Here is a 25683-nt window from a genome sequence, read left to right as displayed (position 1 = left end):
TTTCTGTGATGAATATCTTGGAATCAATTTAAACAGATTAATTGTAAATTTGTGCTGGGTTTCAACCCTCCAATCTTCCCAAAAGTCTGACATTACACTAATTGTAATGCAATAAATATGACAAATCAAATATTGGTATCAGTGATGGTGTCAGACTTGCAGTATGAGAGATAACATAGGATTATGTTCTCACAAAAAGTCTAAATAATTGCAGAATCTTAATTTTGTGGTGAAGTACTACTGTAGCGATAAGATGACAGAGTGGGTGGAAATTTAGTGTATGCTATTTTTTAAGCTGCAAATGAATCGAACATGACATGCAGTCCATGTTAAGTCAGCTGTGATTTAAAACAGATGTTTAGTTACTCTGCCAATCAATGAGTTTTTCACCGTGGGACACAGAGTAGAACATACAAATCATTTTAATTTCTGAATTTCTTCTCTATTCCATTTGCTTGAAAGGGAAAAATTGGCCACTGCTGCACAACAGCTGCAAAAAATACCATCAAATCTCAAAATAAAGCATTTAAAGCTTTTGTAAACCGGACAGCTAGATTTGTGAAAATGTCAGAAAGTTGCTGTAGCCACGCCCACTGTGAAATTTCATTGGTCCAGAATGTGTATTTATATTTTGCTTAATGGCGAAATGTATATCCCAACACAAGCAGTAAAAGAAAACTTCAGAGAGTGAAAACACTGATAATACATATTTATATACATACACATTTATACAAATTCAGAACACCCATACCCGTGTCTTTTGTCTGATTTGATCATCTCTTGTTTTCTTTTTAATTGTTTTGTCTTTGTTTTGTTTTTAGTGGACTATCCATCTTTTATTGTAATTTTAATACACGAAGACAATAGGCCACAAATGCAACATAAAAAATCCACTTTGAGAGAGAGAGACACACAATGATATCCATGTTTATGAGAGTACATAAAACCAGCAATGAGCTCTCAGAAACTGGTTATCAGGATATGATATGAAGATATTTTGGGAGCCTACAATGTCCTGTCTAAGAGCTGCTAGAAAACAACTATAGTCTCAGTAAGCGAGAACTGTACTTCCTTGCGCAAACCCCCCGGTGACTCCTTCATGAGCACTGCAAACTGTTTTCACATATATTTGATGTCTATTCCATGTAGCAGCTGTTAATTGGAATTAAAGGACATATAGAACCTGATTTTTTTCCACCGACTTGGCGTCAGGTGTGACAAATAGACATCACTATCTATAAATGTTTACATCATGCTCTTGAAGGGGTCCTATAGGTTTTCGGTAAAGGGGAAGGGTCATCCAATGATGTATAACCAGTGCAAGACGCTACCTAAACGCAGAAGAGATCGAGGGTCCAGTAGTCTTAATACTGAGTGCAGTTAAATTAGCATAACACTTTTTTAATTGTTTAACGACAGTTTGGCATTCAGTTATGTTTATATAGCACCACCCATTGATCAGGTTAACATTCTAAATTTGTTTTTTTTACTCAACCATGATGACATATCAAGAGAACGAAATTAAAATTGCATTCACGACTCAACTAACACTGCATATTGTCAATGCTGCACCAGTATTAAGACTAGAGACTGTTACAGACTCTTTGAGGGCTCCGGTTTAGTTCAGGTGAGAGGTGAGGGCGGAGAGACAGTGGAGGAAGCTGGAGGGTTCGATCGGGGCCAGTTAGGTTCTGGAGGTCCAGTGCAGGGTCCAAGGATCCTAACTGCAGCTCCACACTGACTCACCATCCCAGGCTCCCACTAAAACCCAAAAACAATTCAATCAAATCATATGCAACACATTTTGATACCAGTAAAGTTTTCATTTGAAATATTTTCACTTTAGTGTGAATATTGTTTAAATTTGTTAATTGCAAATAATCTGCCTGATTTTTGTAATATCAAATAATAAATATTATTTACAAAATACAAATATTATACAAAATAATAATATTTTAGTATTTAAAATAATTAAATATTTAAAATAATTCCTTATAATGAATTTTGTGTTCAGGTCAGGGGCATGATTACTTAAAAAAAAAATTATTGCATTGCTTTTTTAAATAATTAATTGTATTTTTTTTCCCGCCATCACATCAGAAGCCCATTTCCGCCATATAAAAGAATACTAAAAAGTCGAATTTATGAGATACTAAGTCATAATTATGCGATACAGAATTTCGACTTATGTCTTAAATGTTTTTCGTCAATTTCGATCTGTCAATAGTTCTTGTCATAATTTTGACTTAGTATCTCAACTTTTTATGAGATGTCATAATTATGAATAGAAATTTTTGTCATAATTATAACGGTTTCTCTCAATTTCAACGGTTTGTCAGAATTTCGACATATCGTCTTAAATGTTTTTCGTCAATTTCAAAATTTTAGTCATTTTCGACTTTTGTCAATAGTTTTTGTCATAATTTTGACTTCAACTTTTGCCATAAGTAAGATTTTACCAAAGAATGTGGCGGAAATAGGCTGTCCATAGTTATAAGCCATAACATAAATGTTTTTTGATTGACTTATGGACAACTAGAAAATTATAAAAAAGCGGCTTAAGTAGGTCTGACATAACAATTAAATTATATTACTTTCAGATTTACATTGCAAATTTTAGACAACATATATGATAAATTACAGGTTGCATTAAAAAAAATACATTATATCACTTTATATGATGTTACCTGTGAAAATGCGTGTGTCGTCACTGACGGTGGGTCCTGGGTAACTGGTGTGATGAGATGTGTGCTGAGTTGATTCTGTAAGTAAAGGGTTTTGGGGTGGTTGTACGGGATAATCAGGTGGCCAGTGTAGAGCTCCTGTGCACTGTAGCTCTCCGCCCAGATCTTATCTACAGAGCAGAGAGACTGTCACTACCACAGAACAACGGATCATGGGAAACAGACAGTCTGTTCTCATGCGTCTGCAAACTTTAGCTTGCTGGGGCTGATATTGTTCAATGCAAGCACATCGTTTCTATCAGCACGGTGCTTTGAAAAGACATATTTCGGCATGCAAACACATGCTTTTTAGACATGACGAGACAAGACATTACCCCAAAACCCTAAGATTTCATGTAGTTTCATTTCATTACACTGTTGCGACTGTTTTTTGTTGTTGCTTTCATGGCTGGGCTCTAAAAAACTAACCATGTATGTAATTACGCTGTCTCTTAATGTGATTTTAGTTTATTTGTTGATAAAGTCCCTCATTCTGGGTCATACCAGTGCATTGGTTTTGTTAAATGCTGATAAAGAGTAATGAACAGTCCTCATTTATTTAGTTGATGTTTCTGTAAACTGACAGCAAACTGGCATGTGCAGTAATCTCCTCTAGCTAGACCAACTCAAATTAATATGATATTTAATAACGCCTGCAGGGATTTCAATAATTAAAACACACACAAACACAGTGCTGTTCAAAGGCACTCATCCGTTCATTTAATTTAGTAATAATTCAGCAATCTAACATTGTCTGTTAATAGTTAACGGTTGGTTAAAGTGCATCAGCTCAAAACTGTACATACACACACACACACACACGACCCCCGAAACGTGCACAGAAATCCGCTTCACAGACAGATTTGAGTTCTCTTTTGTGTCTTATTGTGCTAGAATGGACAAAAACACACAAAATTATGTCAAAATGTCATTTTTGGCAAGTATCTTTGTAAGTCTTAAATGAGTTAAAAGCTTTATAGCTTTAATAAGGATTAATCTATATTTATTTTGTACAGGAAAGACATTTTACATTTGATTACTTAATTCCTGTAGTATTTCTTCCATGAATATTACTGTTAGACCTCTCTGAAAATCTTAAAGCACTGTTTATTTTTATCTTTGTTTGATTCTATTAATTTGTGCTATTGCTTGTAATTTCTATATTTGTTCTTATATCTGACTGTTTACTTGTCTTTATTTATTTTTAACTTTACATAAGGTAGGCTAGTAGTTTTTGTTGTGGTATAAAAATGGGAATCGAGAATTGTGAAATTTCACTGGTAAAAGTTTGGTGTCGTCATAACCTTATGGATTATATTGGTCAAATACAACGAAAACAATATTTTTTTTATTAATTTCATCCCCAGAAATTGAGTAGCAGAATCAGTAGAAGTATTGGTATTGGTGAAACTGGCCTTTAAACAGTTATTTAAATGTACCATCTTTATGTTGTCTCTACATTCATTTGGAGATTCACAGTGAAATGATGTATTACAATGTAAAAATATATTATACATTTTAATGTTGGGTGCGATTAATTACAGAAAAATGTGCAATTAATTTTTTTTTAAAGACAGCTCTAATATATATACTATTCAAAGGCTGCATTTATTTAATCAAAAATACAATAAAACTGTAATATTAATATTTATTATATTAATATTATATTAACATAAACTTTCCTGTAATGTAAAGGCAACACTGAATTTTCAGCATCATTAATCCAGTCTTCAGTGTCACGTGATCCTTCAGAAATCATTCTAATATGCTGATTGGTGCTCAATAAACATTTCTTATTATTATCAATGTTTAAAACTATTTTTTTTTCAGGATTCTTTGATGAATATAAAGTTAAAAAGAACAGTATTTATTTGAAATAAAAATAGTGTGTAACATTATAAGTCTTCACTGTCATTTTGATCGATTTAATGCATCCTTGGCTGAATACATTTCAGAATTTATGAATATTTAGTACACCAAATGCACAAACTTTGTTTATTTCCAGATTTAAATTACATTTTGAATCATAGATTCTCAATGTGGTCTCAAACCTCACTGTGTACCGGTATGTACATGATTTAATATTTGTAAAAACATTTAACTTTGTACAGGACATTCTCTTACCAGTTTATATACAGATTTAATTTTTTTATATTTTGTGTTTAATTTATTGATTATGTAACCCAGATAATTAAAAAAAAAGTTATTTACTTTCTTTTACTTTTCTTTTTCTTTTTTTGGGTGGAATAGGGGGAATTTAATCTGGTGAGGGCAAAGAGAGTGTGGAAACTTCAGTCTTAATGCACCATCTGGCATTATGTTGAACCACAAAACCATACATAGAGATAACAGGCTTAAAAAAGGGAGGGAAAAAACAAAACCAGAGGGAATGAGATTGGTAGACTATTTCATAGCAGTGCAATTATAAATAAGTTATATATGTAGGTTTTATATGAAAACAAATAACCTTTGAGATATTAAAAAATGGCTAAAATATTTGCTAATAAAACACTTCCCACTGGAAAGCTCAGAAGCATGTTCGCACTGCTATGACATGGTGAATAATCTCAAACAGGCACAGCGAGACAGGCAGGGTTTGATGTCACATGGGGAGGAACAGGGCAGCTGAGATTGGCTTTTACATGTCCATCAAAGAAATGCTCACCCTTCTAAAACAAAATGGCTGCCAGTGAGGCTATGCCCAAATGCCCTCCTCATCATCCTATTGGTTAAGAGATGGCAGGGTTTTAGCCAAGTGCAGCATGGGAAAAAAGATCAGGTTAGTATGCGAATATATCCAAGTAGAAGTGACCCGTAAGCGCAGACGCAGGATCAGCTTTCAGTGTATTTGATGTTATTATCGTATTGCGAGGTCTAAGGGAAACTGATCCTGGATCTGCGCTTAGGGGCGATTTCTACAGTCATGAATAAGAATAAAATCCATAGGGTTGAGAAGTTATGATCAATATGAAGGCAGTAAAAAGGAAATGATGGCGTCTGCGTTGGAGATGAGGGCAGCTCCATTTCAATTACGATAACGCGACTGCAATGGAAACGGACAATGGAGCGTCCGTTTCCAACTCAGTTTCTAATATTAATATTTTAATAACATGTATGAAACTGCCCACACCTCCAATTTGTCTTTCTTTGGCTTGCTTTTAAGATTAAGCTCCTATGAATATGAGATAAGCAAAATACAGCAAAGGTACAATTTCATATTCAGCCATATTGAATTTCCACTGAAAAAAAAAAGAAAAAAGCAGATGACAGGAGTACACAATTTTAAAGGAACAGTTCACCCAAAAAAGAATATTTTATCATCATTTTCTCATGTTGGTATATGGGTTTGAAATGTCATGAAGGTGAGTAAATGATGACAGGATTTTCATTTCGGGGGGAACTGTCCCTTTAACACTTTTCTGGTGTTTGTAGAGGACCGGATTGTGACCTGATCGGGTGACTTTGGAGGCTTGTGGTTGGTCTGGTCAGGTGGCGTTTTCAAGTAGCCATCGTCGTAATTATTCGCCATGAGCTTCATACGATTCTGTGTCTAGGAGAAAAGAGGAGGCACAGATGTAAGGAAAGAAAGGGGGGTAGAAACGGATGAAAGCGAAAGGTTAGGAGGGGGTTGATTAGGGGTCAAGAAGAGAGCAATTAAAACAAGCACATCAATAGACCTTGTTTGCGTTCCGAAAGCCACCAGTCAAAACAAAGATGTATTTTGTCTAGGCCTTTTAAGTTGAGTAAACAAACAGCTTGACCTTGAGGACAAACAGATACGCTTTTAAACCCTGTGACGCAGTCCGTACCTGCTGTTTGAGTTGCTGCACCAGACGATCTTTCTCCCTCCGCAGCTGAGCCACTTCCTCTTGTGTCTTCTTTTTTTTGGACGAAGACAGCTCAAGCAAGGCTATGTTAGCATCTTTCTCACTTATGGCTGCCAGCAGAGCCTCCTGTCTGAATTACAATTGTTTAAAGTTACACAAATGTTTTCGTTAACTAAATTAAAAACATATCTATATCTATATACCTGGTTGAAATGATTAGAAGTCGAAGCCTAATGTCAAACAGCACTTTACGGAAGTACTGTGGAAATGCTCTTCAAAGCAACTGACCACATTGACAATGACCAGGTGTCTTGCTAAACTCAACAGAGCAGGTTAAAGGAGGTTTGCTTTCACGGGTGCAAAACATCTCCGTGGAAAATGGCTTTTGTCAAAATGTCTGTGCGTAATTGTCTCAGAAAGACAGAAATAGCTTGTTTATTCTCAGTTTTTCTACAGATTCCCTGGAGCACGGCTGAAGTATGAAGACAGAAATAGTAAGCAGAACAAGCCACGTGCAGAATGAATCATCCTCTGCATTTATGACGGTCTGAAAAACATATACTCAAATTTTACAGCCTATTTTTCTGTCATGATGTTTATCTCTGTTTACTCTGTATTCATTTATTTATATTATTAACACTACAGCTTGCCAAAGTGACCTCAAAATGAAGTCTGATGAAAAATATGGTTATTTAATGATTTAAATATCTGATCTGGAAAGCAATTTAGATCATCTTAAGTTCATTGCATAACACAAATGTGTCTGCTGCATGAAAGGCAGAGGAAGATACAATGTTCTTTAAATCTTTACAATCTGCTGTTTGTTGCTGCTCCTGCATATTATACTGTACGTTGATGCATGACTAAGAGGGACTCGAATGCATGAGTAGATTGCAACTAAATTATAATTTTGATAAACAATAGGTCAAATCCCACTGTATCAAATCAATACAACAGTAATCCAATACAGGTTCTTTATTATCATTGATGATGGTCCTATGAAGAACCTTTAACATCCATGGAACCTTTCCATTGCACAAAAGGTTGTTTTAGAGGAAAATAGTTCTTTAAATTATTAATTTGAAATTATGTTCTTTACACTAAGAAAAAATAGTTATTTTAAAGGGGACCTATTATGCAAAATTAACTTTTGTATGGTATTTGGACATAAATGAGTGTTGGCAGTGTGTGTACACAATCACCCTACAGTGATAAAAATCCACTCACTCCTTTTTTAAAAATCCCCATAAATCATAAGCAGTGTCTCCCAACGACCTGTTTTCAGAATGCGGCTTTAGTGACGTCACTACAGCATAGGCCCCGCCCACGAGTTTTGACAGACACTGCCGTTTTCACTTAGACCCGCCCTGATCGAGGTCACAGCGAGTTGTACACATTACTGCACTGATGAGAATGTCTCCAAAGCGTTGAATGTGTTGTGGCTAGATGTATTCATTCACATAGCTCTCTCTATTTACTCATGAAATCTGAGCCAGCCGCTGAAGACGAGGTGGGTTCATTTTGAGAAAATGCTCCCTCAAATCTACCGAAATTTGTTTATGTACTTACGCACTTCTTATACTGTGTTTACTCAGCTCTTACAGTGATGTTCTGGAGTAAAACTGACGCTTCATCTTTTGTGACATACAATAAACTTTATTAAACTCATCAGTATATTTGGTGTCATCATTCAGACGTGGTCCTACAGCAGGCGTGTATTAATAGTGGCTACAATCAATGACACATAGGTTATAACCGTAATTAAACTAAACTATACCTGTTCCAACTCCATACAGCATATATTCTCTGACTCTAGGCATTATTGTCAGAGTCGAAATGATCACCGTTACTGTGAGTTTCTGTTTTGATATTATTATCTTTCCGTGAGTTGAGATTGTTCACTGAGCGCGAGCTGGTTAGGCTCCGCCCCCTGTGCCGTGAACCAGCAGCTCATTAGCATTTAAAGGAGACACACTAAAACGGTGCGTTTTTCTGAGCCCCAAAAAGTGACGATTTAAACATGCTGTAAAAAATTATCTGTGGGGTATTTTGAGCTAAAACTTCACATACACACTCTGGGGACATCAGAGACTTATATTACATCTTGTGAAAAGGGGCATAATAGGTCCCCTTTAAGAACTGTTCACTGAAAGGTTTTCATTGAAAGGAACCTTTACTTTTAGAAGTGCTACAAGACTACAAGCGGATGAGGCAACTAAACTAGATACGGTGTAAATACGAGATTTATACTGCTTTCTAGACAGCTTTATGGATTATACCAGAAAAACTCTGTGCACGGACAGTCAGTGAGCTCACACTGTGCTCAGATACATGAAACTATGTAAACTAGCATTGGTCGTAAAGTTGGTCGTTTAGTCACTGCCTTGATGTACTGATGTATAAAACAGGATACAGTCATTAAGGAACAGTTTGTTTTGGATGTGTAACCTACGTAAAAGAATATGGCCTGCAGGTTCCCCATGCAAAATGAGTGTTGTAATTTCACAAAATGTTCACAAACCCTCTTCGTTCTTTCAGTCTTTACTGAAGTTTTCAGACTCTCAGCAAGCACCGTTATGGCAAGATGTAAAAAGAAAGTTGGTAACGTACTTCATCTCCAGCACTTCCTCCAGATGTCGCCTCCTCTCTGCCCTCAGTGTGGTCAGATGAGCTTCTTTCTCAGCCAGAGACTGTTGGGTGGACGACATCTTGGCCTTCATGGACTCAAGCTCCAGCTTCACCTTCTCCATCGCTCCAAGTAACTCTTCCATCTTTTTAAGAAATCAACAAAAGGTAACTCTTTCATTATTGTTTATTCTGTACTTCACAGACTGACTAAAGACGCAGTCCCCATTGATTTTTTTTTCGGGCGAAATCCAGTAATTTCAATAGAAATACATGCAGTTAGAAATGGTGCGTGAGGGCGATTCATATTTCAATTCAATTCACTGTTATTTGTATAGTGCTTTTCACAATACATATTGTTTCAAAGCAGCTTTACAGAAAATGCATGTTTCTACAATACAATTTAGAGTAATCTGTTATCTGAGATCACGCAAATTCGCCATTTTGCTTGGTTTGAAAGTGACTTCTTTGTGACTTTTTCGTTAATGTGACATCACCTTAACTAACATATCATGACCAAATGCAAAAAAACATTAAACATTGACTGATCCTAAAACTGATCCTAAATGTTTTGATTTGAAATCAGCTCATCTCTACTAGAAAATCCTGGTAAATCTGGCTTTTGGTGATATTAAATGTTTTCTAGCTGGTCTAGACGGTCCATAAGCTAATGGGACAGAGTTTGACCTGGTTGAACATCTTGGACAAGCTTGTTAGTGCTGGTAGACTACAATAGATCAGCAAGAAACTGGCTACCATGTTCCAAAAACTAGCTTGAGCAATTTAACCTGGTATGAGCTGGTTTCTCCAATAAGCGAATACAGAATGTATGGATGTAAATCCCACTTTTGGTTTTCTTATCCTGATCAAATATTTTAGAGCTTGGCATAACTTGAAAAATGTGTATTCATTATAAAAATGCCCATGAAGGTTTAAGATTGTATAAATATACATGACATACAAGACCTACAGTGCTATGCATAAGTTTAGACACCCATGCTAAAGTTGACTAAAAAGAGGAATAAAAAATCATATTTTGGAAATTGAACTTAATGCCTTAATTTAAAAAAATAGGAAAAATCCAACCTTTAAGGACACCAACTTTCTTTGTGAATGAATAATGTATCGTAAATAAATAAATGTTCTTCCTTAAAATACAGGGTGCATAAGTTTGGACAACCCTATGTTAAATTCCCATAGAGGGAGGCAGATTTTTATTTTTAAAGGCCAGTTACTTCATGGATTCAGGATACTCTGCATCCTGATAAAGTTCCCTTGGCCTCTGGAATTAAAATAGCCGCACATCATCACATAGCCTTCACCATACCTAGAGATTGGCATGGTTTTATTTCAGTTAGCCTAACAGCTGGTTTGATTTGCATTGAGAGATGATCTTATGGAAAGTAGCCCATGCAAATCTCTAGGTATGGTGAAGGGTGTGTGATGATGTGCGGCTATTTTAATTCCAAAGGCCAAGGGAACTTTATCAGGATGCAGAGTATCCTGGATCCATGAAATAACTGGCCTTTAAAAATAAAAATCTGCCTGCCTCTATGGGAATTTAACATAGGGGTGTCCAAACTTATGCACCCTGTATTTTGAGGAAGAACATTTATTTATTTACGATACATTATTCATTCACAAAGAAAATTGGTGTCCTTAAAGGTTGGATTTTTCCTATTTTTTTAAATTAAGGCATTAAGTTCAATTTCCAAAATATGATTTTTTATTCCTCTTTTTAGTAAACTTTAGCATGGGTGTCTAAACTTATGCATAGCACTGTAGGTCTTGAAATCACACTTTAATGAAAGCTGGCTTCCTCATTGGAGGAAAAGAAAATCAAATAAGAAATATCTTGATTGTAGTGTTGACCTGTTTCTCCTGGTGGGTTCGTGCGGCCTCCTCCTGTGCCAGAACCATCTCCCTTTCGGCAGTGATTTGAACGCTCTCTCTGAGAGCCTCCTCCAGCTCCTCGATGCGCTCTGCCTTCTGCCGCAGGGACTCCTGGGGTAGACAAGGCTCAGCTCATCATAAGCACACCAGCAGAGTTTGACAGTGTTGGAAATATACAGGGATCTGTCAAAACAAAGGAGCTTATGACAAAAGCTGTCATAACTAACCCTCTGTACGTCTCACCTGCTGTGGGCCATCGTTGACATTCCTGCCCTTCCCTGGTGGCTCCTTGTGTTTGACAGAGGACTTCTTACTCTGCTCTTTCATTTGCCTGAAACATAACCATTAAGTGGCTGTGAGAGGAACTCTCTGAGGTTTAATATTCAAATGAAGAGTTTAAGAGTTTTTGGGCAGAGGGGTTTATAACACTAACTATCTAAAGCTCTAAAAAAGCTGGTTTATTATCGTTCAATAAATATCACCAAGCCTGATCACATGTATAATAACTTCCTTGTACTATTCACAGGAGCAAAATACATTCCCTTTCTTTTTTTGCACTTAAAACCTCATGAAATCGCTTGATGAACGCAACTTTCCATGGGACATTGAAGGGTTCATCATTTTATTTGAAAATAGGCAAAAGGCTCTATTTATGTCATCTATTAAAGACATAACTATGATTTGCTAGTTTCTAGTTAATTTTAGAGATCATGTAATTGGAAATTAGGGACACACAATATATCGGTAACATCGGTTATCAGATGTTTTAAAAAATGTATCTGATCTTTTTTCATTTTTTTTATTTAGACTAAGTTCATCTTTAAACATTTTAATTCTTAATTTAATAACACTGTTAAATGTAATCTTTAGCAAATCTCAAAATGAATATACATTTTTCATACTGCAAGTTATGATGTTGGGATTCCCAAATTCACTTGTAGCATTTAGTGTTTTTTATTTTTTTATTTAGACAATATAGTATTGAATTTGTCGTTATTAGTCAAAACATGAAAATAACAATTGGACAAAATTTTAATATTGTAGCATTTAAAATTACTGATTTTAGTGTTCAAGAAAAAACTATCAGTAAATTTGAAATTCGTGTCTAAAAGCTATTTTTTTGTCATTTTAAATTTTAAGGGTTCACTAGCAGTTGACTAAAAACTACAAAACTTTTATTTCATGGGGTCTTTAACAGATTTATATTACTTTCATTTATGTGTGTGGAAGTACACATGTATCTACTAACCTGGAAGCCACACTAGGTACACATTTCCAGGTGAAAAAGTGAAAAAGAGGGAGACAAAAAGCAGAAGTTCAAAGGCCTTTTAGCATGAGAAAAACTTGATCAGTGCTTCAACACACAACTCAAAGAGGGGAAAGAAGCCCAGTCAAAACATCAGCCTCGTCAAACGCAGACACTGAAAACGTTTTGACAGTGATGCTTAAACACGGCAGCAAAAATGGACAAAGACGTAACATGTTTTGACTGCTACACCAATGAAAAAAGATAATCACATTTAAAAAAGAAGTGAGAGCAAGCCATGGTGAGCAGGGGAAATAGACTGACCTCTCCAGCTCACTGATTTTTCTGTCCTTGTCGTTCTTCTCGTTCTCCATCTGACGCAGGATGTCTAACAGACGATCGACTTCAGCCTGGGCTTTGGCGGAGTCCTCTCTGTGTCTGGCCACATCAGCCTCGAGTGAAGAAATCCGCTCAGATATCTCTGTGTTGGCCTGTGCATTGGCTGCGGCACTCTGGACCTAATAGATGAATGTGAGATAAACACACCCACAACTTACACAAACTCAAATATATAAGTCCATGCTTACTCTCCCATTTGTTTTTCCTTCGTAGTTTACAATGGCTTTGTTTCAATTCGCATGGGTGTACTATGCACTGTGACCTTTCCAGATTTTATAAATTGTAGATTGCTGGGTGAAATATCAGTAAAGTATAATGTACCAATCTTTTCAGTAACAGATTTAAAGGGATAGTTCATCCGAAAATGAGGGTTTTGGTTTTTTTTTGTCCATACAAAAGAAGTCAATGGGAACTGAAGCTGTTTGGTTTTCAACTAAATAAGGGTGAGAATTTTCATTTTGGGGTTGAATCCTTTTAAATGTTTATATCTGTTTAAACGGTTTCAGTATATTTTAACTCTGCAATTTTTCTCTACAATATTTGGCCAAATAAATATTTTACAGAAGAGCAAAAAAATTTACCAAACTATTTTATTTTATTTGACTAATTTCCATGATCTTTTTAAGACATATCCATGACGGGAAATCGCATTTGTAAAAAGTATCCCATTTAAGGAACTTTGGCTTACTAATTTATTTATTTTTTACTAACATAATATTCTAATATTTTAACAATCTTCTACAAATTAGGACGTTCTCGCTCACCTTCTTGAGTTGGTTCTCGAGTTTACTGCATTCCTCCCTCCTCTGCTCGAGGGCGATCTCCAGGCTTTTCAGTTTGGAGTCTTTCTTCAGGCCAGATGAGGCCAGCGACGATGCATGCTCTTTGAGGTCCAGCAGAGAAGTCTGAAACCAAACTTAGCATTGAGGTATACAAGCTGTACAACTTACACTTTTAGTATACATGTACCATTAGAAGCTCATGGCATGATAGGCACTTAACCTGTCACATAGGATACATTTCAAGGTTGACCACCTTACTTATGAGCAGATTTCTCTTTTTAAAAAATAAATAAAAATAATTTAATCTCTATAAAATTGTATTACACATAATAGAGAAATCAGGACTGACCTTATTTCATAATAAATATTTCTTAATCAGTAATTTTTTTTGTTTTTGAGTAAAAACAAACAAACTAAAAATCCTTAAAACAACATAGCAGGGTTATTATAGTTAACTAAGACTTAACATATTAAAAACATTTTTGTAAATTTAAATATTGAAATATAAATATAGCATGAAAAACTTAAACTAAACAAAAAGAAAAACTAAAACAGAACTAAAATGAATTAAAATTAATATACATGTAACTAAAATTAAAATGAAAACTTAAATGAAAGCTCAAAATTCGAACAAAACTTGTTTCAGAAAATATCTGAGTTTTATTAGTTTAATACTAAATATTTTAAGATTTACTTGAGAGCAAAATTGCATGATATTAAAACTTGCTTTCAGAGAATAGATCTTGAATTACGTTTTTTTTTTCTCAACCTCATTGGCCAATAATATTTTCTCACTTTAAGCATAAACTTAAACTTATTTTTTATAATATATTTGCCAGTGGGGTAAGAAAATTTTGCTCTCAAGTAAATTAACCTAAAATATTTATAAAAGATAAAAAAATTACATTGTTTTGTGTGGTGTTTTGTCATGTTATTCTGCAGCAAAAAAAAAGAAAAAAGTAATTATCATGTAATGTGCTTTTAATGGCATTTCTTGTCCTCTTTCAGGACTGGTTGTTGATCTCTAACCTCTCGGTCTGACAGATCTCCCTGCAGAATGCTGACTTTCTCCTTTAACTCCTTCAGCTCTTTTTTACTGCTGTCCAGCTCCTCTGATTTCTCGCGCTCTTCGCGGTCTCGTTGCTCCTTCAGACGCTCAATAATACGTTCCTGTTCAGAAATGGACACATTAACGCAGTGCCAAGAAAACAGCATATACAACGAACATGAAATGTTTATAACTAAGCACAGATGTTCCGACTCCAGATTACGACCGTGCCGATGCCATTTGGACGTGCACCAACGTTTTGTCCTGTAGTCTGGTGGAGTGTTATAGCGTCCTCTAGAGGTGGTCCTCACCTTCTCAGCCAGTGAGTCCTCCAGTGTAGTGAGGGCTGTGTCTGTGTTAGACGTGTCGGTCTGTAGAGACTTCACCCTCTCTCTAAGGCTGCTCATCTGCTTCTCTTTATCCCTCAGCTGCTCCTGCAGGTTTTCAATCTGAAAAGCAGGAGTTTTATATACATTCAAATTTTTACTGTAGTGAATTTGCAACATTTTCCAAGAGTATTTTTTAATAGTATTTCCTGCATTTGAAGGAAAAGCTATTAGTTGAGCCACTGGCACAGCTTACCCCAAAAGCATCTGACACACTTTACCCCACAGCTATTTGGGAAAAATACTTTATTAAGTAATAATTCATGGTCAAAGTATAAAAAAAGTTTCACAATGGTAATCTATCATTTGTTTACGCTAAAATACTATGAATACAGATGTTGTTGTAATTAACTTTCAACTTTGTAATATGCTTTCCTGTAGTTCAAACAGTTGAGCGTTGGCGCTTGCAACGCCAAGGTCATGAGTTCGATTTCCAGGGAAAGCAAGAACTGATAAGAATGTAAATGTGTACCTTGAAATGCAATGTAAGTCACTTTGGATAAAAGCGTCAGCCAAATTCATAAATGTAAATGTAACCCTATATTAATTTACTATGATTTTACAATAGCAATAACTGTAATGCAATAACAGTAGCAATAACTGTGCTATTTTGGTGTAAATTATTGTTAAATCAGGGTATTTTGGAAGTCATCTTCATCAGTTTAACAGTATGATTGTATATTAGGTTCTCGTAGATGTATTTTCTTTATGTATGGCATGTACTGTATGATTTTGTAACTTCTGTATTTTTTAGCATGTGGATTGGTGACACTTTTTTTTAGTTTTTTATCATTTTTCTTTCAACTTTAAATCAGATTTTCTAGTGATCTTTATTCATTAGTTCAACGGCATTAATTAGGGATGCACTGATATGAAAATTTTCATCAAAATAATTCTTTATATTTAAAAGCCGATAACCGATATATTAGCGGATAAATCTAAATTTCTATATAATTTTTAAGAGCCTGATTACAAAAACAAAAGTCTCACCATGTCCCAAGCACACAATTATAATGTTTTCATTATAATTTTATGAAGCCTATATGACAGATTGCTTACCGTATTTTCCTTTTCAAAGTAATTCCAATCATATTTTAAGCTGTTCAAAACCACCATGTCGAACAGTGCGCATCTGAAGTGTCTCAGCAGAAGGTGTGTGTATAACAATAACATTAAAAATGAACATATATCGCCCAATACCAAAATGGAGGCTGATATAACGTGCATCCCTAGTATTAATTGTTCATTAGTTTAGAATTTTTTTATGTTTGGCAATGCATGTACGACTTTTGTAAATGTATTATTTTTAAGGGGTGACCCGTTTCTGACACGTGCAATAAGAGAACATTTCGTTCATTGTTATCAACGGTTTCCTGTAATGAAAAGTAAAATAAATAAAGACTCTTTGCATAGCTAAACTTAGCCCTCACTTTTTTCTGAAGGACGTTTACTTTCCGCTCCTTGACATCCAGCATGTCCTTCAGGTCGTGGATTTCTCCGTTGAGCGTGCTCTTTTCTTCAGACATTTCCTGGATTTGCTTACTCTTTTTGTTTAACGTGGTCTCCTTCTCCTCCAGACGCAACCTCAGAGCATCCACCTGCAAAACAGTTGTGCGCAGCGGTCAGAGAATCTGGCGGTGTGATGGGTGAAGACTAACCACTGGTGTGCTCTACTACCTCTGTCTGGAGAATAGCAGCACGTTGTTCTTTGGCAGTCAGAGACTCTTTGAGAACTTCAATATGCTGTTTGCTGTCAGAGAACTGGTTAGTCAGGGTTTCCAGCTTGGTCTGCAAGCCGAGGAGCTGGGTGTCCTTCCTGGAAAGGTCTTGCTTAACTTGGTCCATCTACATAAAATAATTTGTCAACGTTTGTTATTCATATGTGGGCTAATCCTGATGTGCTCTTCTAAAGCAGAGCATGCAGTACCTTGTTCTTCATGAACTTGGTGTGGTTGCGGTAGACCTCCATCTGCTTGGCCTCCTCCTGCCGTTCTTCACAGCTGAGCATGCTACTGGATCGAAGCATCATGACCTGGTCCTCCAGCTCCCTGAGACCCCGCTCTAGAGAACTGATCTGAGACTCCTAAAACATGCGTCATAGGTTTGATGTCAATAACGTCAACCAATCACAAATGTAGCAAATTTGAATATGCAACTTGGAATATACTACAAAAGTTGCATGCTACTTTTCTGTTGTACCATTTATGGTCACCGTTTACTTTCATTATATGAAACATACATCCTGCCAAAAATTATCGATAGACGAAAGAAAATCATACAGGTTTGAGGGTGAGTAAATGATGACATAATTTTTATTTTTTGCTGAACTTCTCTCTTCTTCTCTAGTGTTATTAATTGTACTGAATGTGCACAAAAAAGTATGTTTTTTTTAAAAACTGTATTTGTAGATAACACAATATTATTGAAATAAAAATCCCCTTAAGTGTACACATGTTTCTTAAGAGTCTGTTGTACACTGTTAAAAAGTGCACTTTGTAATAATGTCAAATTAAAAGTATTAATGTCAAGTATATACTTATTTTAATGTGTTGACTGACATAGTAAAGCACATAAATTACTTGATTATAATTTTAACCGTATTGTGTTATGGAATATTTAATTTAGAATCTAAATGTACTAAATTGCAACTATAGTATATCATAAAAAAATGTGTTTATACAAATATATTTAAATACATTACATAAAAGTTTCAATAAAAAGGACTATTTGTCAATAGCAGTACATTTGAACCAATTTAACTATATTTGTAATTATGAAATTACATATAAAGATGTACTTAAGTCCTACTTTAGTGGGTTAAAAAAGTAATCTAAAGTTCATTGTATTGAATTTAAATGAAAGCTAATTGCATTTAATTTTTCATTAACTTGCAATTACATGCAATTAAGTGTCCAAATACATTAAATTCAGTTCACACTTAAATATTTTCTTTTAAAGTATATTATTTCTCTTTTTAAATGTATTATAAAGAGTATTTCCTTTTCACAAGGGTTTTAAGCTTAATAAAAGTATAGTACAAAATATTGTTTGATATTTTACATCAATTTGTATGTGCTTTTAATGCACTGATAGTCAAAAGAAAAATGTGGTTCCTGCCGTCATACAGTATGTAAACAGATGAACACATTAATTAAAATAGGAGCTAAAGTACTACCTTCATCTCAATTACAGTCTGAAGAGCTTTGGTTTTCGTAGTCTCTGGCGTCCCCTCGAGGCGGCGATGCAGCTCCTGCAATTAAAGACACGGTTGGCACTTCCTTCACACCAGTGCTAGAAATAGAGCTCTCAGATATGTCATCATACCTTGAGGGAGAGCAGCACTGTTTAGTTTTGGCTGAATTTTCCATCACATTGCAGGAGCTGTACTCTATTATAAGTACAAATAGGCTCTCCTGCTATCTGGTTCTATTAAGTATCCTACTTTTTTGTGCTTTGAGGAGAATAGCTGCCGTCATTATTTGACTGAATGTTGTATAATGGTGCATGAAGAGAGAATAGTCTTTCTGCTTTATTTCCCTGTATTGCCTGAAAGTTCAAAAATTGTCTTTTTGTTTAATTTTTTAGCACATGTACAGTGAAAAAAGGAAAACGATGGTTGTCAACGACCGGATGTCATACTAAATATTGTACAAGCTGTTTTATTTGCTATTCATTTTATATGAGGATTGTCATTTTTGCAACCAAGTTATCCAAACTATATAATTTCAAAATACAGTTAAAAAATTTATTAATTTTGTTCAAATAAACATATACATTAACATATATAAATATAATCTTATATCAACTTATTATCTAAGAAATAAACATAACACTACACCAAAGTTAGTATTGGTTGCAATATGAAAGAAAATAATTTAATAATTTTTCCTATAATAACTTAGGTAATAGGGTGGCTGAGCTTGACAAATGCGGACAAATAAAATGTGTGTATAATTCTAGAGAACAGAAAATCAATTCATTTTAAGGAATATTAAATTAATATATTTTCTGTTTTCTAGAATCATCTAGTAACAGGATTGTAAGTAAAGAGCTAAACATTATTATTTGTGAATTAAAATACAAATATGTTTTAATAATGTGCATATAATAGATTATATCAAAGTTATGACCTAGTGTCAAATGAAAAAAAAATTTTTTTAATATATATATATAATGTTTTTAAACAATTACATACACTTTTTAAACAACAGTGCACCAAATTTATTTTCTATTCATGTAAAGTGCAGTTTTTTAAATATTATTTTCATATTCTGTCATTTGTACTTTTAACTCGAGTTACTACACACCTCTCTCAAAGCCACTAGCTCTTTATCACGCTGTTCTAGAAGGTTCTCCAGGTGGTGCGCGTGCATCTCAGCATCTGCGAGGCGACGTGTGCGCTCATGGTCCTCTTCACTGGCTTTAGCCGAGGGTCCCTTGCTGTGCAACATCTCCAGGAGCTTTTTGACTGAGTCATCGCGGGCAGCTAGCGTCTGCCGCTGGGTCTCCATGCGAACCTCCATCTCCTCCAGGGTACGGCGGAGCAAGAACAGCTCTCGAGCCTGTCTCTCCTGCTCCTCGCTGGGCTCGCAGGCCAGCGGCTCCCCGGGTGGCTGGAGTAGCTGGTTCAAGTCACGCTGGATACGCAGCTCGGCCTGCAGCGCCTGCACGGATGTCTGCAGGTGCTGTGATGGACACGAGAATCATTCACTCACAATTCATTCAAAAATATTTTAAAACAGAAATAGTTTAGAGACATTGGCTGTTTGTAGATTTGGGAACTGATATAAAGGAGAGTTAGCAGTCAAGAAATCGAGGTTATCGGTTTCACATCATAGTTTATCAGCTATTATCCTATTATTTATAAAAGCATCCCACAGAAACCATCTCTTTATTCATCAGTGAATACAGTTCAATCTATAGTATCATCTTTCATACAAGCAGTAGCATGAGTAATTACTGAGAACAGTTAGGATGTAAACATCTCATTTGTAACTACTACTGTCTATATCTTGACTTGGTTAAAACCGCTCAGATGGAGCAATATTTAGTGCATATTCTTCTGACATGTTGTGCTCTGGTGCTCATGTGGATGTTGAAGGTTTTAGTAACATCCAGCTCTTTTCCATGCAATTACAATTAAAGCTGCAGTCGGCAAGTCTTAGCCAAAATGTTGAATGTATACAACTCTTATGCCCCTCCCCCACTACCACAGAGCACCCTCCCATCGAGTTTGTGCTCATCAGTGCGTGTGCACCAGATTTTCTGTGAATGCGCCCGTCTCTTCAGCATCGATTTCTACAGGTGTTTTCTTTTCCTTGGTTGTTTTGGACCTCCTAGCTCTGGCTGTTAACCAAGGAATTGGAAGCTTGTTAGTAGATTTTCTCTCCGCCGTCACGCTTCGTACAAGCCAACACACCTGCGAACTTCAGGCGTGTGCATGTGATATTGACAGTCAGATCTCACACAGCCCTGCGCTGATTGGACCAGAAGAACCGGGAGCGGTGGATTTTTGCTAAACAAATAACAGGCTCTAGGTGGAGGTAGAAGCGCGGGTTTTTTCTAAAACCGGTTGATTTATGTTGTTCTGTCAGAGCATAGTGTCGGTTTCAGTGAATATGATCAAAAAAATCTTGCCGACTTCAGCTTTAATAGAGACTGGGGTTTTCAGGCTTCAAAGCATAATAAAGGTATCATAAAATATGTTCATATCAGTGTTGTCATTGTTATGCTACTTATGTGGAATATAGAAATATTTTTGAAGCTTAAAACCTGTTTCCAATTCACTGACCATCTAAAGCCCTGTTTACACCTGGTATTAAGATGAGTTTTGGTTGATCGGATTCGGATACCAAGTGGATGGCGCTAAGAACAGGTCTAAACAGGGTCTAAAACGTTTTGAGCTTTTCCACTTTCGACCACTTCCAGAGGTAGTGAAAACACATTCAATCGGATTGCTTTTGTTGTGTAGTTGGTCGAATGTGGTTGAATGTATCAGCCACAAAAGACGTCTACTCTCCACCTACTGAGGTAAACATTATGGGAAGCGTGCTAACCAGACAGGATTTAAACTTTGTCAGCTGAAGACCTTTGTCAGCTGAAGACAGAAGTGGTTGAAAGTGGACAAAAGAGACAGATTAAAACACCAGGAAATGGGAATGTGTCTCCTTTGACTACTTGTGATCCAATCGACCAAAACGCATCCTAATACCAGGTGTAAATAGGACCAACCAGAACAATTCTTCAAACTTTCCTTTAATGTTACACAGAAGAAAGCAAGTTGCATAGGTTTCGAACAACAAGTGTGTCAATTTTCATTTTGTGGTGATCTACGAGTTTAAGAAGATTTTTTATCTACAACCCATCATGCACTTGTCCTCAACAATAGTGGTAAAGGTGGCAAGGAAAAATGAGTGTATGCTAATTTTGCCATCTCTTATACTCTTCTTTACTTCAAATTCATCATGTAAATGCAACTACTATGTTGAAAACTTGATGGCAGCCAAAAGGCAACTAAACAACAGTAATTATACATTTTCTTAATCATACACACACATACACAACTGTGCCATAATTAATGGTACGATCTTATTAAGCCCAACAGGCACACAACTAATAGGCAAGAATCACCAAATAACACATACTAAGAGTCAGAGCGCTCTGATGATTCGTGTGTTAGTTTCAATCTCAAGCGAATGGTGTGAGGAGCGTGATAATGCTGATTATGCTAGTGAATAACCAAGCTGTCATTAGCTTAGTGCTGTACGCCCCATCGTCTGGGAATCTGTCATGACAGCCATGTTGCAGTGAATCACGGTTTGAAGCTAATCATTCAAATAAGGGGAGTGTTTCAAACGCAACATAGATGGAGGACTATGCCACTGTCACTGCTACCAAAACCCGTCTTATCATCTCAATGTACATTTAAAAGGACTGAAGAATATCTGAAAGCAGATTTTCATTCTTAATTAGCTCAGATGTATTGCTCATCGAGCATATTGTGGCTTGCAGGAATCAGGCTGTGCAGTGAGCCGCACGCAGCAGGACCAGGATGTCCATTTCAGGATTGGCCATTAGCGTCACCTCACAGCGGAGGTAGACTTTCCCTTCTCGTTTGAAGATGAGCTGGATCTTTAATCACTCAATTCTCCGTCACTCCTATAAATCTATGAGAATGCATTGATGCGATAAAAATGCGTCTATAAATAGCTGGTCTTAACTAGTTTAAGCTGGTCAGTTCTACCTGACACATGCATTTCAGGGCAGTGTTTGGAATGGAAAACTATTGCACTGATTACTGAATACTGAGCAGTATATACTGTATACTGCTTGCTATTTTAAAGATAGCATGCATGACAATACGCATTATGAAGATGAACATTTTAATAGCATGCTACGCTGTTGTCACATTAAGCTAGTGATGTCGTGTTCACATAAAAATCTCCACATTTTGCATGTTTTTTTGGTAAACAAAAAAGAATAGTCGTGAATAATTAGTCAAAATTATGAAGAAAAACATTTTCTGATATTACAGATATTACACTACCAAGCGCAGTGTGCTCTGTATAATGCATATTTTGGCAAATATAGGGAGTCACGGGGTAGTATTTATTAATATTTTGAATTAGCTTTTACTTTAATTTTGGTTTCATTTTAATTGTACTATCTTTTGTTATGCGCTTTTGTCATTTTTATTAGTTTTTAGGTTTTAGGTATTTTTTTCCATTTTAGCAATTTTTTCCATGTACTCATAAAATACATCTGCATTTTTCAGTGTGAACACAGTACTTGCACTACTTATAAAATAGCAGAGAATAGTGAAGACGTAAGCGAAATGGGTCGCACTTATCCAAAATGTATCAGTGTAAATCTGTTTCTAAATAGAACTACACTTTTATAGATATACAGTGCCTTTTAGTACTGATCTAGGATATTTAAATCTAGATTCCTTCAACTACATGCTTCAATTTAGAAAACAACTCTCCAATCAGCAATAAACTATCACAAAAAAAAAACAACCATATCCTGCCAGATGTACCCACCTGTGTCTCATCTTGCACTGCGCGGTACTGCTCCTTCCACACAACTATTTTGGACGCCTCGTCTTTGCGTAGCGCACGCTCCTTCTTCAGCTCCGGGCTCCAGAAGCTTTTGATGGAGCTCATGGACGAGCTGAGCTTGCTCTCCTTCACCTCGATCTCCTTCCGAAGGAGCTCGTTCTCCCTCAGAACCTCCTTGAGCTGGGCTTGGAGCTCCATGATGGTGTTGTCCCTCGCCTGACGTAGGGAGTGAGGAACGGTTGAAGCTGCATGGATCTCCCCTCCAAAGCCCATAGAGTCGGTCGACACTGCCGGCACCATGGCCATGTCAGGTGTGCTGCCTGTGACCGTTCCCCGGACCCCGTAGGGAATGCTGCCTCCAAAGCGTCCCGTCGCTACTCCGCTCTTAGGGAGGTCAGGGGAGGTGCCGATTGCAACCTCGTTGTCACTCATGTACATCGGCCCTGACGTGGCGTAGGCGGCATTGAGAGATTGAATGTTCTCCATGGACAACGTCTTGCCTCCAGACCCGCCCGGGCCTCCACCGCTGCCCCCCATGCTGTTGGTGCGACGGTGGCCCATGCGAGGTGACCGAGGCAGTCGTGGTGAGCGGCCCGAGTTGCCCTGGTTGTTTCTACCCCCACTGTGATTACTGTCCATTTTGCTCACCGAGCGTGAACTTCCGTACATTTTGGTAAATTTACCCACCAAAAAATGTTTGTTTGAGGAAATATGCTACTAGGCAGGCCAGGTCATCTTCATCTCATGTATGAGGAATGTGATCTGTCAAGCAAATGCTGGTCTTCAGTGTTTTTCAAATGGAGGATGTATGGTGGCCTGTAAAATGAAATAAAAAGGCAAACCCCTCAACACACAAAATTATATTATATAATTATGTTATCTGTACCACAAACCATATATCAAATTGGGGCAAAAATGACTCAGACATTTCAAATGGGGGGGGTAATCCTCAAATATTTTCAATTGTAATTTTATCTAGAGTTTGATATTGATACTGAGTATTTCCATAAATGATATAGGCCTATATTAAGATGGGTGTAATGCCTACAAATCCCAAACCCAAAGTGACCTGTAGCTGGCATATATCTGTATTCTCTGTCTCAGAGGCTAGTTTTGCAGTGTTTTTTGATTAAAAATACTAAAATCACTGAGAGCTATAATCTAATAGTGTTAGTGTTTATTGTGTTATGATATCTTGTGCATTATTTACAGCTACTGATTTGCTTTAGTAGGTACTTATAGATATAATTATAGCTATAATTGTTCATATTGAGACTTATATCTCAATATATTCTAAATGTACAGCATGTTTAAAAATGGCCTCTAAAATGTACAAAAAATCAATTCCAGGCAGGAAATAAAGCTATTTTTTTGCAGTGGTTTCAATTTTAAACAAGCAACATAAGCTTTTCCCCCACTTCTACGTTAACATTACTATTGTTCATATCATTATTATTATACTATATCTAAATAGACATCTGAATCGTGCTATGGACAATTACTTTCATATACAAAAACAATTCACTAGCTAGCTAGCCTATGTAATAATGCATCTCCCATTTACACACCGAATGAGTGAATCGAAGGAAAGGTGGGGTTTTAATGTGGGCTCACACTCCAAGGTTATTAAACATTTAATGTCAACAGCTATAACAACAATATTATGGGATACTCAGCTAATAATTTGTAGTCTAAACGCATATTCAATGTCCATCGCTGTCGATTAAATAATGGTGTTCTATTAAGGTGAAGGCTTCTCACAGCGTTGACAAACCAACCAGAAGCGTCGGCATTTCCACACATCACGTCAATGAGACTTGCAAATGCGCAAAATTACAGACTACAATTCTAATACAATTTAGATTACGGATATACTAAACCTAATGTTCCGAAAAATCCAGTCTTGCAATCGCTCAGCCACAATCCTGAGCATCCTCCCTCAATGTCCTTCTTCTCCACCATTGCATGGCTTAACACATTTGCCTCCTCTTTTGTTAGTAATAGCTGTCCAGCAAATGCGACAGTAAATGAGAGGCGCTATTTGAATATCAATATATGTAGATGTTGAATAACCGTAACCATATACGAGCATTCACAAATGTATAATAAACCACAATAGGTTTTTTTTCTCTCTCCAAAAATCTATTTACCTTGAATGGCTGGTCTATTTCATCCGATATGGAACGACCGTCTGTCCAAGAGATGTGTGATAGAGAGGAAGCGGCCTATTTTTCTTTGTATTGCTTTATGATTTTTATTATTTGCAGACATACACCAGCATCTTCCCAGAGCTGGAGGACTTCAGTGACGTAACGCCTACGCTGCGCGCTCACAACACTCGCCTCTGAAATGCCAACGCCATGCTATACGAAGGTCATTTATAAAAAATAAAAATAAATAAAAAATACATATATATATATTTATAAGTGTATAAAATATGACATTCAATTGTCAATATTTACTGTAGTGTACATTTTCAGAATTATATATCAAATATTTAATATATAGCCTATATTTAGGCCTATTTGGAAATATATTAAATAGGCTATTTATATTTTTAACAAATATTTTTCATTTCTTTATTTTGTAATTTGGACAAAATATCTAGGCTTACTGTTCATTTAAAAAAATCTGGTTCTTGTATATGGCATGATATGGCATTTACATGTAGGCTATAATATTATCTTTGTTTGC

General features: G+C 36.2%; 1 protein-coding gene across 3 annotated transcripts; it reads right to left on the bottom strand.

Annotated features, from left to right (window-relative positions):
* Positions 1-406: 406 nt before the first annotated feature.
* erc1a (ELKS/RAB6-interacting/CAST family member 1a) lies at positions 407-25314 on the bottom strand. Of its 3 annotated transcripts, none has more exons than XM_079603117.1 (19): positions 25140-25314; positions 22972-23805; positions 19237-19614; positions 18105-18179; positions 16857-17012; positions 16607-16774; positions 16360-16527; positions 14855-14992; positions 14525-14665; positions 13478-13618; positions 12639-12832; positions 12318-12329; positions 11312-11399; positions 11048-11179; positions 9161-9321; positions 6533-6680; positions 6172-6273; positions 2688-2854; positions 407-1761 (listed from the first exon to the last, which is right to left on the bottom strand). In XM_079603117.1, exons 2-18 carry the CDS (start codon positions 23656-23658, stop codon positions 2801-2803), a joined length of 2943 nt encoding a protein of 980 aa, XP_079459243.1. In that variant the 5' UTR covers positions 23659-23805; positions 25140-25314; the 3' UTR covers positions 407-1761; positions 2688-2800. The 3 variants fall into 3 exon arrangements, with proteins under 3 accessions (XP_079459243.1, XP_079459244.1, XP_079459245.1); XM_079603119.1 differs by lacking the exon at positions 12318-12329 and adding an exon at positions 5389-5445 and having other exon boundaries at positions 479-1761; XM_079603118.1 differs by lacking the exon at positions 12318-12329.
* Between the last annotated feature and the right edge of the window lie 369 nt (positions 25315-25683).

This window comes from Phoxinus phoxinus (assembly GCF_949152265.1).
Source record: "Phoxinus phoxinus genome assembly, chromosome: 25".
NCBI classification, from domain to species: Eukaryota; Metazoa; Chordata; class Actinopteri; order Cypriniformes; family Leuciscidae; genus Phoxinus; species Phoxinus phoxinus.
This window is presented reverse-complemented; position numbering and strand designations above follow the sequence as displayed.

Bases quoted from the DNA above. Each gene is read 5' to 3' on its own strand.
- erc1a (XM_079603117.1), bottom strand. From the start codon at position 23,658: ATGTACGGAAGTTCACGCTCGGTGAGCAAAATGGACAGTAATCACAGT. The intron at 14,666-14,854 runs GTGAGGACCACC...ATTTCTGAACAG, and splicing joins AGGACTCACTGGCTGAGAAG to GAACGTATTATTGAGCGTCT. The intron at 12,833-13,477 runs GTGAGCGAGAAC...TTCATCTATTAG, and splicing joins TCGAGAACCAACTCAAGAAG to GTCCAGAGTGCCGCAGCCAA.